This window comes from Streptopelia decaocto, assembly GCF_964273445.1.
Source record: "Streptopelia decaocto genome assembly, chromosome: 1".
NCBI lineage: Eukaryota > Metazoa > Chordata > Aves > Columbiformes > Columbidae > Streptopelia > Streptopelia decaocto.
The window spans coordinates 42,750,313-42,762,876 of NC_138663.1; the positions used below are offsets into that span (position 1 = coordinate 42,750,313).

At 52.4% G+C, this 12,564-nt stretch overlaps 8 protein-coding genes across 8 annotated transcripts; 4 read left to right on the forward strand and 4 right to left on the reverse strand.

Moving 5' to 3' along the window:
- Positions 1–760: 760 nt before the first annotated feature.
- Positions 761–1,412, forward strand: LOC309435161 (histone H1.11R-like; the record flags this gene model as incomplete). The annotated part of the gene is made up of 1 exon (XM_082043086.1): positions 761–1,412. The coding sequence occupies one exon, from the start codon at positions 761–763 to the stop codon at positions 1,397–1,399; it is 639 nt and encodes a 212-aa protein (XP_081899212.1). The 3' UTR covers positions 1,400–1,412.
- A 543-nt stretch (positions 1,413–1,955) lies between these two features.
- On the reverse strand, positions 1,956–2,354 carry LOC309435170 (histone H2A-IV; the record flags this gene model as incomplete). Its single annotated transcript, XM_082043095.1, has 1 exon — positions 1,956–2,354. One exon carries the CDS (start codon positions 2,352–2,354, stop codon positions 1,965–1,967), a length of 390 nt encoding a protein of 129 aa, XP_081899221.1. The 3' UTR covers positions 1,956–1,964.
- Positions 2,355–2,546: 192 nt separating this feature from the next.
- On the forward strand, positions 2,547–3,112 carry LOC309435175 (histone H2B 1/2/3/4/6). Its single transcript, XM_082043100.1, has one exon. The coding sequence runs from the start codon at positions 2,683–2,685 to the stop codon at positions 3,061–3,063; it is 381 nt and encodes a 126-aa protein (XP_081899226.1). The 5' UTR covers positions 2,547–2,682; the 3' UTR covers positions 3,064–3,112.
- A 1,315-nt stretch (positions 3,113–4,427) lies between these two features.
- LOC309435164 (histone H3.2) lies at positions 4,428–4,974 on the forward strand. Its single transcript, XM_082043089.1, has one exon. The coding sequence runs from the start codon at positions 4,493–4,495 to the stop codon at positions 4,901–4,903; it is 411 nt and encodes a 136-aa protein (XP_081899215.1). The 5' UTR covers positions 4,428–4,492; the 3' UTR covers positions 4,904–4,974.
- Positions 4,975–5,738: 764 nt separating this feature from the next.
- On the reverse strand, positions 5,739–6,507 carry LOC309435162 (histone H3.2). Its single transcript, XM_082043087.1, has one exon. The coding sequence runs from the start codon at positions 6,449–6,451 to the stop codon at positions 6,041–6,043; it is 411 nt and encodes a 136-aa protein (XP_081899213.1). The 5' UTR covers positions 6,452–6,507; the 3' UTR covers positions 5,739–6,040.
- A 1,403-nt stretch (positions 6,508–7,910) lies between these two features.
- On the reverse strand, positions 7,911–8,528 carry LOC309435176 (histone H2B 5). Its single transcript, XM_082043101.1, has one exon. It carries the CDS (start codon positions 8,378–8,380, stop codon positions 8,000–8,002), a length of 381 nt encoding a protein of 126 aa, XP_081899227.1. The 5' UTR covers positions 8,381–8,528; the 3' UTR covers positions 7,911–7,999.
- A 38-nt stretch (positions 8,529–8,566) lies between these two features.
- Positions 8,567–9,197, forward strand: LOC309435169 (histone H2A-IV). The gene has a single exon (XM_082043094.1). The coding sequence runs from the start codon at positions 8,738–8,740 to the stop codon at positions 9,125–9,127; it is 390 nt and encodes a 129-aa protein (XP_081899220.1). The 5' UTR covers positions 8,567–8,737; the 3' UTR covers positions 9,128–9,197.
- Positions 9,198–9,348: 151 nt separating this feature from the next.
- LOC309435158 (histone H1.11L-like) lies at positions 9,349–10,585 on the reverse strand. The gene has a single exon (XM_082043083.1). The coding sequence runs from the start codon at positions 10,567–10,569 to the stop codon at positions 9,889–9,891; it is 681 nt and encodes a 226-aa protein (XP_081899209.1). The 5' UTR covers positions 10,570–10,585; the 3' UTR covers positions 9,349–9,888.
- Between the last annotated feature and the right edge of the window lie 1,979 nt (positions 10,586–12,564).

A 12,564-nucleotide genomic window follows, 5' to 3' on the forward strand; every position in this document is an offset into this window, starting at 1 on the left:
GCTCAGTCATTCGACATCAACTTTGGTCTTCATGTCCCAATTTATCCCATTAACATTAGAGAGCTTTTTGCTATGTTAACAACAGCGAATAGTTGCAGAGAAAGTATCCCATTCTGAGGTAAATGAAGTATATGCTGCCTCTTATTTCACGTGTAGCCTCCAGAAACTTTGGCTTTGGAAGTCTAAAAAAAAAAAATTAAATACCCCTAATTGAGTGTTTGGCAGTAGCCCGAGGTATAAACCTCAGTAAGAGCAGAGGCTCGTCTTGTGGGAGTTTGTGCTACCTCATTCTCTTTGAAACCATTTTATTTTAAATTATGAGATTCTAACTGCTCACTTTCTTCTCTGATGTGAAAAAGACCCTCTGAAGATTAACACTGAGTTTCCCGTCTCACGTTAACTTCAAAGCAGAATTCCTAATTTACAAAGAAAAACAAAACTTTCGCTCTCTCAAGGTCTGTTCGGTTCCAGGACTCGGGATTTATTGTCTCCTCTCTACCCGAACTCCGCTCTTTTTGCCACAAGACACCGATAGGCGAAAATAGGCACTTCCACGGACTCCCAGAGGCAGAAAAGGGGCAATTTCGTGATAGATAAATTAGAAAAACACCTTTTTATTGCCCCTAAAGAAACACAAGCCGAGCCGCGGAGAGACGGGGCGGGGCGGGCGGGCGGCACCAATCAGCGCCCGCCGCGCTGCTATAAAGGGGGCGCAGCCGCCGCTGCCTCCCACTGCGCTGCGCTGCGCTGCGCTGCTATCATGTCGGAGAGTGCGCCTGCCGCTGGGCCGGCCGCTGCGCCAGCCCCCGCCGCTAAAACTGTCGCCAAGAAGCCAAAGAAAGTGGCGAGCGGCTCCAAAGCCCGCAAGCCTGCGGGCCCCAGCGTCACCGAGCTGATCACTAAGGCCGTGTCCGCTTCCAAGGAGCGCAAGGGGCTCTCGCTCGCCGCGCTCAAGAAGGCGCTGGCCGCCGGCGGCTACGATGTGGAGAAAAATAACAGCCGTGTCAAGGTAGGGCTAAAGAACCTTGTCGGCAAGGGGATTTTGGTGCAGACCAAAGGCATCGGTGCGTCTGGGTCTTTTAGGCTCAGCAAGAAGCCTGAAAAAGAAAAAGCCCCCAAGAAACGGGAAGCCGCGGCCAAGCCGAAGAAGCCTGCGGCGAAGAAGCCTGCTAGTGCAGCCAAGAAGGCAGCAACGGCAAAGAAGAGCCCCAAAAAAGTCAAGAAGCCGGTGGTCACTGCACCCAAGAAAGGGGCCAAAAGTCCTAAGAAGGCAGTGGTTAAGGCTGCCAAGCCCAAAAAGGCAGCAGCAGTGAAGAGCCCGGCCAAGGCAAAGCCAGTGAAGCCTAAGGCGGCCAAGCCCAAAGCGGCTAAGGCTAAGAAGGCAGCGCCCAAGAAGTAAGCTCCTATAAAAGAAAATGCTTGCTCTGCGCTTAAACCAAACGGCTCTTTTAAGAGCCACCCACATTGTCTTAAAAGGGTTGAAACACTGTGGCTATGATCGCTATCGGGGACGCTGGCGATGGGGAGGGTTTCAGGCAGCTTCTGATTTGCTGCTGGCAATGTTTTGCTTCGGTGTGGGAACAGACAGTCGGAGCAACGGCAGAGGGGATGTAAAATCTCTGATTACCGAGGAGAGCAGAATAGCGAAACGGCGTATTTGGAAAGCCAGCACAGCGCAGGGACTGGCTGCGGCTTTGAAAGGGTCGGTCTACCGGCGGGACCCCTGTCAGCACCGCCGCAGCTTCGCCCCCACAACCAGGCAGCACAACAACGCGGGGTGGGGGGTCGCGTGTATGGGGCCGTTAGTTTTTGTTAGTGTCAGCCGAGCATTTTAAAACACACCGCTGAATTGCATTACTTGATACTAAATGAAATCCAAGCTCTTTTTCTGGAATTGTTGGTGGCTCTGAAAAGAGCCTTTGGGTCTTTCTGGGAAAAACTTCCCCGGTGTTGGCCTTCGGTGTTCACTTGGCTTTAGCCTTGTGGCTGTCGGTCTTCTTGGGCAGCAGCACAGCCTGGATGTTGGGCAGCACCCCACCCTGCGCGATGGTCACCTTGCCCAGCAGCTTGTTGAGCTCCTCGTCGTTGCGGATGGCCAGCTGCAGGTGGCGGGGGATGATGCGCGTCTTCTTGTTGTCGCGGGCCGCGTTGCCCGCCAGCTCCAGGATCTCGGCCGTCAGGTACTCCAGCACGGCCGCCAGGTACACCGGGGCGCCGGCGCCCACCCGCTCGGCGTAGTTGCCCTTGCGCAGCAGCCGGTGGACACGGCCCACGGGGAACTGCAGCCCGGCCCGCGACGAGCGCGACTTGGCCTTGGCCCGCGCCTTCCCGCCCTGCTTCCCGCGGCCGGACATCGCAGTGAATCAGTAATCGAGACGAAGTACTCTACGGAAATAAAAGCAACTTCGGAACTCTCCCTTATATTCCCTTTCAGCGAAAGGCGCGAATTTCGATAGGCTAAGAAAGTGATATGGCGAAAACAACCAATGGGAACGCGGATTGAATTCTAACCAATAGCGATGAACTACAAAACAAACGACTGCCCAAAACTTTCTCAGCCAATAAAAATTAAGCTTAGAGGAACGGTAATTTGCATACGTTCCCTATAAAAGGAGAGCGCTCGCAGTCATTCAGTGCACATTTGTGACTTTCCCGTGGTGCGCGCCTGGGTCATTGATAATAATGCCTGAGCCGGCTAAGTCTGCTCCTGCGCCCAAGAAGGGCTCCAAGAAGGCTGTCACCAAGACACAGAAGAAGGGTGACAAGAAGCGCAAGAAGAGCCGCAAGGAGAGCTACTCCATCTACGTGTACAAGGTGCTGAAGCAGGTGCACCCCGACACGGGCATCTCGTCCAAGGCCATGGGCATCATGAACTCGTTCGTCAACGACATCTTCGAGCGCATCGCCGGCGAGGCCTCGCGCCTGGCGCACTACAACAAGCGCTCCACCATCACGTCGCGGGAGATCCAGACGGCCGTGCGGCTGCTGCTGCCCGGCGAGCTGGCCAAGCACGCCGTGTCCGAGGGCACCAAGGCTGTCACCAAGTACACCAGCTCCAAGTAAATCCGTGTTTAAAAATCTTTTTAACCCAAAGGCTCTTTTAAGAGCCACCCACTTTTTCAATAAAAGAGCTGATGCAGCGGTGTTATGTTACTAGTTGTTCTGGGCTTTTCTCAGAGGCGTAATAAATGAGAAAATATTGCTGGTTGCAAGGAGTCTGAGATGTATATGTGTTTAACGAGAAACAACGCGTTCTCCCTTTTCCTCAGAAGGGAGAATGCTTACAGTACCCTAAATATACCTCAGGAGAAGTCACTTGCACCTTCGTGGCTGGCTGGCTTCGGGTGAAGATTAACAATGAACGATGTAGGTGTGTAGGTGTTCTTAAATGCCTGAGAAAATGTGTTCTGGAGATCCGGTCGTGCCTTTTTTTTTTTTTTTAAATGAAAGCTCCCGGCTGGAGCCCCGCACCGTTAGCAATCTCGCGAGCGACCGAGGGAGGGAAACCGGGGCTCTTTCGGCGTTCTCATCCCTGAACCGCGCCTCCCCGCCTGTGGTGCCGAGCACAGCCTACCGTCCCAGCGCTCTCCCCGGCCCTCGCCCACTTTCACCGCCGTGTTCCCCCACGGCCCGTAAATCCCGCAGCCGAGCAGCCGGCGGGAGCAGGGAGCGGGCGGACCCTGAAACGCGCAGCTACAGGGCTCAGTCCGACCTGAGTGAGAACTGCACGGCGCTCCCCAGCTGCCGGGCCCGGCACGGTCGTCATTGGTTGCGGAGGCTTTCGCCGTTCGGAGCGCATCGCCGCTTCCTCCGAAGAGAGACGGACCTTCCACCGTGGCGGGACAGCAACCTGGAAACGACCTTAGGCGAAAGGTCGACTGCCACACGCTTCTACCTCCCTGCTGGGGACCTGAACCGAGCGCGGTTACCGAACGGGAGCAAATAGCGAGCTCTCTCGAGAAACGGAGGCTGCCAAGCGAAGGACCTTTAGTCAGCAGTCCCGGTGCCAGGGGTGGGGGGGCACTGAGTGGGACCGGGTGGAGTAGAGACCGAGACCCAGGCGTGGGCGACGGGACCTGCTACACCGGTCTCCTACGGTGGCTCCTGACACTCCCTCTGCCTCCTAAACGGCTGTTTGTGGGGAAGTCTGCGCAGTTATTTTTATATAGCGAGGGAGCCAGGGCGAAAGCCTTTAGAAGGCGGGAAAAGAGCAAGAGCAGGGCCAGGGCAGACTGTGGCGGGAGTGGCGGGGGGGAGAAAGGGCCGGTTCAGCGGCTCTGGAGCCAAAGTGGGCGGAGCGAGGCGGGGGAAGGGCGGGATCTCCGCCCGCGAGACGCGGGCTTTTCGACTTGCTCGCGCCGCCCAATGGCAGCGGGACTCGTGCGGACGGCCAATCGCCAGGGCGCTTCGGCTATAAATACCGCTGCCTCAGAGCGGTTGCTGCAGCTTAGTTTTTATTGGGGCGTGAGAGCGTAGAGGAGAGAGCGAAGCGATGGCGCGTACGAAGCAGACGGCGCGTAAGTCGACGGGCGGGAAGGCGCCCCGCAAGCAGCTGGCCACCAAGGCTGCCCGCAAGAGCGCGCCGGCCACCGGCGGCGTGAAGAAGCCGCACCGCTACCGGCCCGGCACGGTGGCGCTGCGCGAGATCCGGCGCTACCAGAAGTCGACGGAGCTGCTGATCCGCAAGCTGCCCTTCCAGCGCCTGGTGCGCGAGATCGCGCAGGACTTCAAGACCGACCTGCGCTTCCAGAGCTCGGCCGTCATGGCGCTGCAGGAGGCCAGCGAGGCCTACCTGGTGGGGCTGTTCGAGGACACCAACCTGTGCGCCATCCACGCCAAGCGCGTCACCATCATGCCCAAGGACATCCAGCTGGCCCGCCGCATCCGCGGCGAGCGTGCCTGAGGTTCCTGCTGTAGCTTCTCCTCGGCTCTAGCAGACACCAAGACAGCCCACACAGACCCAAAGGCTCTTTTAAGAGCCACTACTTGCACAATAGAAAGAGTTGTATCACTGTGCTTCAAATATTTATGTTTCAGAAATAATGACTTTGTTAATGTTTTTAAAGTGTACTGCAGGTTTGTTTTTTTTTTTTGTATTGTACTTTCTGTATATAACTTATTTCTTTCAAACCCTGCAAGACTCTAATTTGCTTGTTCTGTATTTTAGTAGAGGACTTTGCAAATGCTGAAGGTAACATGCACTTTAAACACTGGGCAAGGCAGAAGAGGTAAATTTGCAGGGAGATGTGTGAGACCAATATATAATTTTAAGGACAGTGAGCAGAGCCATCTATCCAAATGGAGGTTTTATATATTGCTATGACTCTACCAGTCTCGAAACAGCCTTTGAGAGAGAAGGGCTGGGGGGGGAGAAAGCCCTGTCCAGGAAGGGCCTGGGCTCAGGAATTCTGCACCTTAAACTGGCTGGGTCTAGGCAAGAGCAGAAACTGCCTGCTGCTCACTGGGATCGTGTTACTGTTGAACCCGGATAAGACAGTCTGTTTTAAAGGGAGCCCACACAGACCCAAGGTTCTTTTAAGAGCCACTACTTGCACAATAAAAGAGCTGTCATCTGACCTTGGAGGTTTCTTGAGAACCCGTGATTTTGCTACGTTAGATCTGTCATATTTTTCTAAGTCTAAGTAAGCAAACCTGAACATATACATGTATTAATCACAATGTGTTTCTGCTCTGCATTTTTATTGGATAATAAAAGCCTAGAATTTTATCATATAGAGCAAAGGGTTGCTGGAAGTGCATTTACATGAAATGAATCTCGTATTTCTGCATATGAAACACAATGGATGACAGCTCTTTTTAGGTTTAAAAGAACTGGTAATTATGCAATAAAGTAAAATACAGAAAAAAAAAAAACAACACGGTAGAGCTATAAAACTCATTATTTCTGAAACATGAATGTCTGAAGAACAGTGATACAACTCCTTTTATTGTGCAAGTAGTGGCTCTTAAAAGAGCCTTTGGGTCTGTGTGGGCTTGTCCCAGAGTCTGCCAGAACCGTGGAGGGGCTATGGCAGAATCCTTAAGCACGCTCACCGCGGATGCGGCGGGCCAGCTGGATGTCCTTGGGCATGATGGTGACGCGCTTGGCGTGGATGGCGCACAGGTTGGTGTCCTCGAACAGCCCCACCAGGTAGGCCTCGCTGGCCTCCTGCAGCGCCATGACGGCCGAGCTCTGGAAGCGCAGGTCGGTCTTGAAGTCCTGCGCGATCTCGCGCACCAGGCGCTGGAAGGGCAGCTTGCGGATCAGCAGCTCCGTCGACTTCTGGTAGCGCCGGATCTCGCGCAGCGCCACCGTGCCGGGCCGGTAGCGGTGCGGCTTCTTCACGCCGCCGGTGGCCGGCGCGCTCTTGCGGGCAGCCTTGGTGGCCAGCTGCTTGCGGGGCGCCTTCCCGCCCGTCGACTTACGCGCCGTCTGCTTCGTACGCGCCATCGCTTCGCTCTCTCCTCTACGCTCTCACGCCCCAATAAAAACTAAGCTGCAGCAACCGCTCTGAGGCAGCGGTATTTATAGCCGAAGCGCCCTGGCGATTGGCCGTCCGCACGAGTCCCGCTGCCATTGGGCGGCGCGAGCAAGTCGAAAAGCCCGCGTCTCGCGGGCGGAGATCCCGCCCTTCCCCCGCCTCGCTCCTCCCACTTTGGCTCCAGAGCCACTGAACCGGCCCTTTCTCCCCCCCGCCACAGTCTGCCCTGGCCCTGCTCTTACACCTTTCCAGACTTCTAGAATGATTTAGCCTCGGTTCCCTCACTGTCTAAGGATGACTGCTCAGTCTGTCTTCAGGAACAGCCGTTTGGGAGGACAGAGGGGGTGAACCACCGTGGGTGTCTGGTGTAGCAGTGCCGGTGTAGCCCCCGTCGCCCACGCCTGGGGCTCGGTCTCTACTCCAACCCGGTCCCCCTAACTGCCTCCCCCCGCCTGAAATCGGGACTGCTGACTAAAGCTCCTTCGCTTGGCAGCCTCCGTCTCTCGAGAGCTCAGTGTTTGCTCCCGTTCGGTAACCGAGCTTGGTTTAGGGCTGCGCCAGGGACGTTCTAGGCGCGGATGACAGACGACTTGTCGCGTAAAGAGAACGTTTGCAGACTACCCTCCCGACCCGGTGTAAGGTCCGACTCTTTTCGGCGTAGCGCGCCTGGTTGAGACGGCGGTGCGCTCTGTACCGCGAAAGCCTCCCCGACCAATCACTGCGCTCTCGGGAGCTGAGCCGTGCCGGGCCCGGCAGCTGAGGAGTGCCGTGCAGTTCTCACTCAGGTCGGACTGAGCCTAGTAGCTGTGCGTTTCAGGGTCCGCCCGCTCCCTGCTCCCGCCGGCTGCTCGGCTGCGGGATTTACGGGCCGTGGGGGAACAGGGTGGTGAAAGGAGAAGTGGGCGAGAGCCGGGGAGAGCGCTGGGAGGGTAGGCTGTGCTCGGCACCACAGACGGGGAGGCGCGGTTCAGGGAAGAGAGTGCCGTAAGAGCTCCGGTTTTCTGATCCCGGTAGCCCGCGATAATAATAACGGTGCGTGGATCCAGCCTGGAGCATTTTACTGGTAAGAGCACAGTCATCTTGAACAGTTTGTGTCTTCGATGTATCACCATTTCGCTAAAAAGCCAAACAGGAGGAAAAAAAAAAAAAAAAAAAAAACAACAAACCAGCAGCCCTGGCTCTCCAGAACACACTTTTTCTCGGGCATTTAAGAACACCTACATAGTTTGTTTGTTAAACCTCACCCAAAGCCGGTCGCCAAAGTGAAAGACTCCTGAAGTGTTTTCAGTGTATTGCGAGCACTCTCAGCTCTACTGAGGTAAAGAGAGAATGCATTGTTTCCCGCTAAACACATACGTCTCCAGCTCTTTACAACCAGCACTATTTTCACATTTGTTACTTTTCCGAGAAGAGGCGGTAACAACTAAGAATAAGATATCACTGCATCAGCTCTTTTATTGAAAAAGTGGGTGGCTCTTAAAAGAGCCTTTGGGTTAAAACTGACGATCCGGGACGCTCTACTTGGAGCTGGTGTACTTGGTGACAGCCTTGGTGCCCTCGGACACGGCGTGCTTGGCCAGCTCGCCGGGCAGCAGCAGCCGCACGGCCGTCTGGATCTCCCGCGACGTGATGGTGGAGCGCTTGTTGTAGTGCGCCAGGCGCGAGGCCTCGCCGGCGATGCGCTCGAAGATGTCGTTGACGAACGAGTTCATGATGCCCATGGCCTTGGACGAGATGCCCGTGTCGGGGTGCACCTGCTTCAGCACCTTGTACACATAGATGGAATAACTCTCCTTGCGGCTCTTACGCCTTTTTTTGTCACCCTTCTTCTGCGTCTTGGTGACAGCCTTCTTGGAGCCCTTCTTGGGCGCAGGAGCAGACTTAGCCGGCTCAGGCATCGCAGCAGACTCACCACTGTCACTAACTGCACAGCTGCACACAGCAATGGAATAAACAGCGTTTCGTCAACGCGAGTCCTTTTTATAGCAGAGGTGAGCAAGAAACGACTCGACAGCTTCTCATCGCCATTGGTTAGGAATTCTATTTCGTGACGTCACGCTGCACAAAGCTTTGCTATTGGACATCTGTCGATTCTCATTCCCATTGGCTGATGGTATAACGCCTCCTTCTCAGCCTATCAGCGAAGGCGCTTACGCTCCACCCGAGCTGTATATAAACCAGCGGGCCGGCACACTATAGAGCAACTGTTCTTTTTTGTGGAGCTGTGGTTGCTCTTTCTCTGCTGAATCGCTACGATGTCCGGCCGCGGGAAGCAGGGCGGGAAGGCGCGGGCCAAGGCCAAGTCGCGCTCGTCGCGGGCCGGGCTGCAGTTCCCCGTGGGCCGTGTCCACCGGCTGCTGCGCAAGGGCAACTACGCGGAGCGGGTGGGCGCCGGCGCCCCGGTGTACCTGGCAGCCGTGCTGGAGTACCTGACGGCCGAGATCCTGGAGCTGGCGGGCAACGCGGCCCGCGACAACAAGAAGACGCGCATCATCCCCCGCCACCTGCAGCTGGCCATCCGCAACGACGAGGAGCTCAACAAGCTGCTGGGCAAGGTGACCATCGCGCAGGGCGGGGTGCTGCCCAACATCCAGGCCGTGCTGCTGCCCAAGAAGACCGACAGCCACAAGGCTAAAGCCAAGTGAACACCGAAGAGCAATACCGGGGAAGCTTTTCCCAGAAAGACCCAAAGGCTCTTTTCAGAGCCACCCACAATATCACTAAAGAGCTAAATTGCTTTAACTTGGTTTGAAAATCCCTATAGAAAAAGCTATTGTGCTGCCTCTTATGACAAAAGAAAATGAAATTAATGAATTCTAGTTTTGGCATGCTATGATTCTAAACATATGTTTTGTATGCGCAGGTAAGATCAGTTCTTAGAACCTAAGGTGTTTAATGAAATGAATTGCAGAGTTCGAGTTACATAGGCCGAAAAGAAAAAATCTGTCCAATCCTATTTCACACAGAAGTGAAAACCATCGTTGCCCCTCCCTTCTGCTTCCCTTTCACGTAGTCGCACAGATAAATGTGGAGAAGAGAGCGTTAAGTACCAGATAGAAGACTGCTTAAAACCAAAGAAACTACATTTAGGTCTTTTAAGTACTTAAGTAGCCTGAAGCAATCAATGTTCATCCTAAAAGGCACAAACGATCGCCCCAGCGTTGCATCAAGTACTGATTACAGCAGCATCTAGGGCTGTTCCTGAGATGGTAAAGTTCCTCACAGGCACAGGCCTCGCTTTATGAGATTTGATAGGGAGTACACCCAGAAATTATAAACCCATTTCCATTATTTACACAAAATACTAAAAAAAATCGTAATTTCAGCTTTTTTTTTGAGAAAATGTGGGTGGCTCTTAAAAGAGCCGTTGGGTTTAAGCGCGGAGCAAGTTTTCTTCCACAGGGGCTTACTTCTTCTTGGCCGCTGCCTTCTTTGCCTTGGCTGCTTTGGGCTTGGCCGCCTTAGGCTTGGCCGCTTTGGGCTTTGCCGTCTGTGCTTTGGCCGGGCTCTTCGCTGTCACCGCTTTCTTAGGCTTGGCAGCCTTCGTAACCTTCTTTGGACTTTTAGCTGCCTTCTTGGTTGCAGCAGCCGCTGGCTTCTTGGCTTTTTTAGGGCTCTTCTTCGCTGTCACCACCTTTTTGGGCTTCTTAGCAGCGCTGGCGGGTTTTTTAGCCGCAGGCTTCTTCGGCTTGGCCGCGGCTGCCCGCTTCTTGAGAGGTTTTTCCTTCACTTCTCCAGGCTTCTTACTAAGGCGGAAAGAGCCAGAAGCACCGGTGCCCTTGGTCTGCACCAGGGTGCCTTTGCTGACAAGGCTCTTGAGCCCCAGCTTGATGCGGCTGTTGTTCTTCTCCACATCGTAGCCGCCGGCGGCCAGCGCCTTCTTGAGCGCGGCGAGCGAGAGCCCTTTGCGCTCCTTAGAAGCGGACACGGCCTTAGTGATCAGCTCGGTGACGCTGGGGCCCGCGGGCTTGCGGGCTTTGGAGCCGCCTGCTGCTTTCTTCGGCTTCTTAGCGGCAGCTTTGGCGGCGGGGGCCGGAGCAGCGGCAGGCGCTGCCTCAGCAGCGGGGGCAGGAGCGGTCTCGGACATGTCGCTGCGCGAACACAATCGCAGACACTGCAGAGTTGCTAGCGGCGCCCTCCTTTATATCAGCGTTGAGGGCGCTGATTGGTGGGTTCCTGAGCCCGCCCCGCCCTGTCTGTCGGCGCTCTCCCGTTTGGCTTGTGTTTCTTCCTCCTCAAAAAAGTGCGTTTTTTGTTAAAAAACCGTGACCAGGACACCCCATTTCTTAGCAGTGTTGCTAGAGACAGAAGATATTTTTGACTTTCGGCATTTCTTTTGGCTGAGATTTAAAATGAATCTCACGCAAGCCAATAATCCCCGAGTTTGGGGATTGCACGCACCGCTGGACGGTGAGATTTTTATTTTTCCTTTTGAATTAAAATTTTCCTTCTGACAACTCTACCACAGTGGCAGCGGATTAATGTTCCTGAGACAGATTTTCATCACAGTAGTTCAAAATGGAGGTAAACTCGATACATTTTCTTGGTGCAAATTAGCTTTGAAAAGACACAAGTAACACAAAGTAACTGCTCAGCTTTGTATCTGGGTTACAAGTTGTTTCACATAATACGGCTTCATCTCTTAAAAATAATGAAACCTTTCGACATAGTACCCTGTTTAGCTCTACTCAGAGCTAATAAAAAGTAAAAGAAAGACGGTTTTCACCGGAAAAGTTAATGTGAAAAACATCTCTCTTAAATCAGCAGGTACTTTCCATGTCTCATAAGAACATACAGAAGTTCTTTCAGTGTTTCCTGCGGTTTTCTGCAGCTTTGTGTGAATACTTCAGTGAACTATATTCCAATTTCTTCTCCGAAGTACTTCTTTTGATTAAGCACAATAAGTAAACACATTCATTCGTATGTTCTTATTTTAAGAAAGGTGGGGTTTTAATTATTTTTTATTTTTTTGTGCTTGCTTTTACACTGTACTTTAGGCATTTTGTCAGCCAGAATCAGCAGTTGTGTAAAAAAAAAAAAAAAAAAAAAGTTCATGTGTTTTTTTTAAAAAGCTGCAGGTATTTCTTTAATAAAGTTACGTAAATCAATATAATTAATCAAACACCTCAGAAGTGCCAAGATAAACCAGGACATGGCTTTTTGCAACCCATGAGTTTTGCAATGTGGAATAAATGAACATACAAATGATTATTTTTTTTCTTGAGATGAGTTAGATAGAATAGTGTCATGTGCAAAAATATGTAGTGCAACGTGGGAAAGAATAGGCGACCCTGAGGATTACTTGATATGACTGACAATGCAGTTCTTCAACTTCTTTCACTTTTAATTTTGACAATGTAATTTCACACGCTGTCTTGTGGAGTTTTGGCAATGGAGGGCCAGTTTTAACAGCTTGTTAGTGGTGCTCATTTACCATGACTAGGGTGCACCTACAAGTGCGAGAAACTCCCAAGAGGTGTGGTAGAATTTCAGAGGGGTTTTTGTCTAGGGAAGACAAACAGCGGAATTACATCACATGTGAGAGTATAAAAACAGAAGATCATGTGGATTTGGAGCCAATGCCTGTACTGATGCTAAATTTCATGGTGGCTTCACCTACTGACCCTGCTGTGGATGGTGGTTTGTGAACTACATTGTCACAAAATGAATCTGTTGGCAATGACACATACCATTGAGGATAAATTTACGTGGGTTAGTTCTGTAGCATACATATCTCCTTCAAATGCTGTATCTTACACCCTTCTACTCACTCTTATCAGAGTCAGACCCCTGGTAGTTTTACCTCTAAAGTATTTTGATCCTCTGCAAATGCATTTTCCTAGGTTTAGGCTAGGCCTCTATCCTTCTTCCAAACACCTGATGTAGCAGCAGAGTCCTCGAACAGTTTATATGCTCTTCTAAAAGCTCTTTTTTCTGGTGCTTCAATATTTTGACCACATAGCTGGACTTCTAAATTTTGTTTTTTATAATCATAGATATTTTTAGACTCAGTGAAGGAGAAAATGCAAAGAAATCTTGCAAAAGTTATCAGATGGAGGAGAGAAAGGAAGAAATATTTTGT

Excerpts from the sequence above, each read along its gene's own strand:
- LOC309435162 (XM_082043087.1), bottom strand. The coding sequence starts at position 6,451 with ATGGCGCGTACGAAGCAGACGGCGCGTAAGTCGACGGGCGGGAAGGCG.
- LOC309435164 (XM_082043089.1), top strand. The coding sequence starts at position 4,493 with ATGGCGCGTACGAAGCAGACGGCGCGTAAGTCGACGGGCGGGAAGGCG.
- LOC309435176 (XM_082043101.1), bottom strand. The coding sequence starts at position 8,380 with ATGCCTGAGCCGGCTAAGTCTGCTCCTGCGCCCAAGAAGGGCTCCAAG.
- LOC309435175 (XM_082043100.1), top strand. The coding sequence starts at position 2,683 with ATGCCTGAGCCGGCTAAGTCTGCTCCTGCGCCCAAGAAGGGCTCCAAG.
- LOC309435158 (XM_082043083.1), bottom strand. The coding sequence starts at position 10,569 with ATGTCCGAGACCGCTCCTGCCCCCGCTGCTGAGGCAGCGCCTGCCGCT.
- LOC309435169 (XM_082043094.1), top strand. The coding sequence starts at position 8,738 with ATGTCCGGCCGCGGGAAGCAGGGCGGGAAGGCGCGGGCCAAGGCCAAG.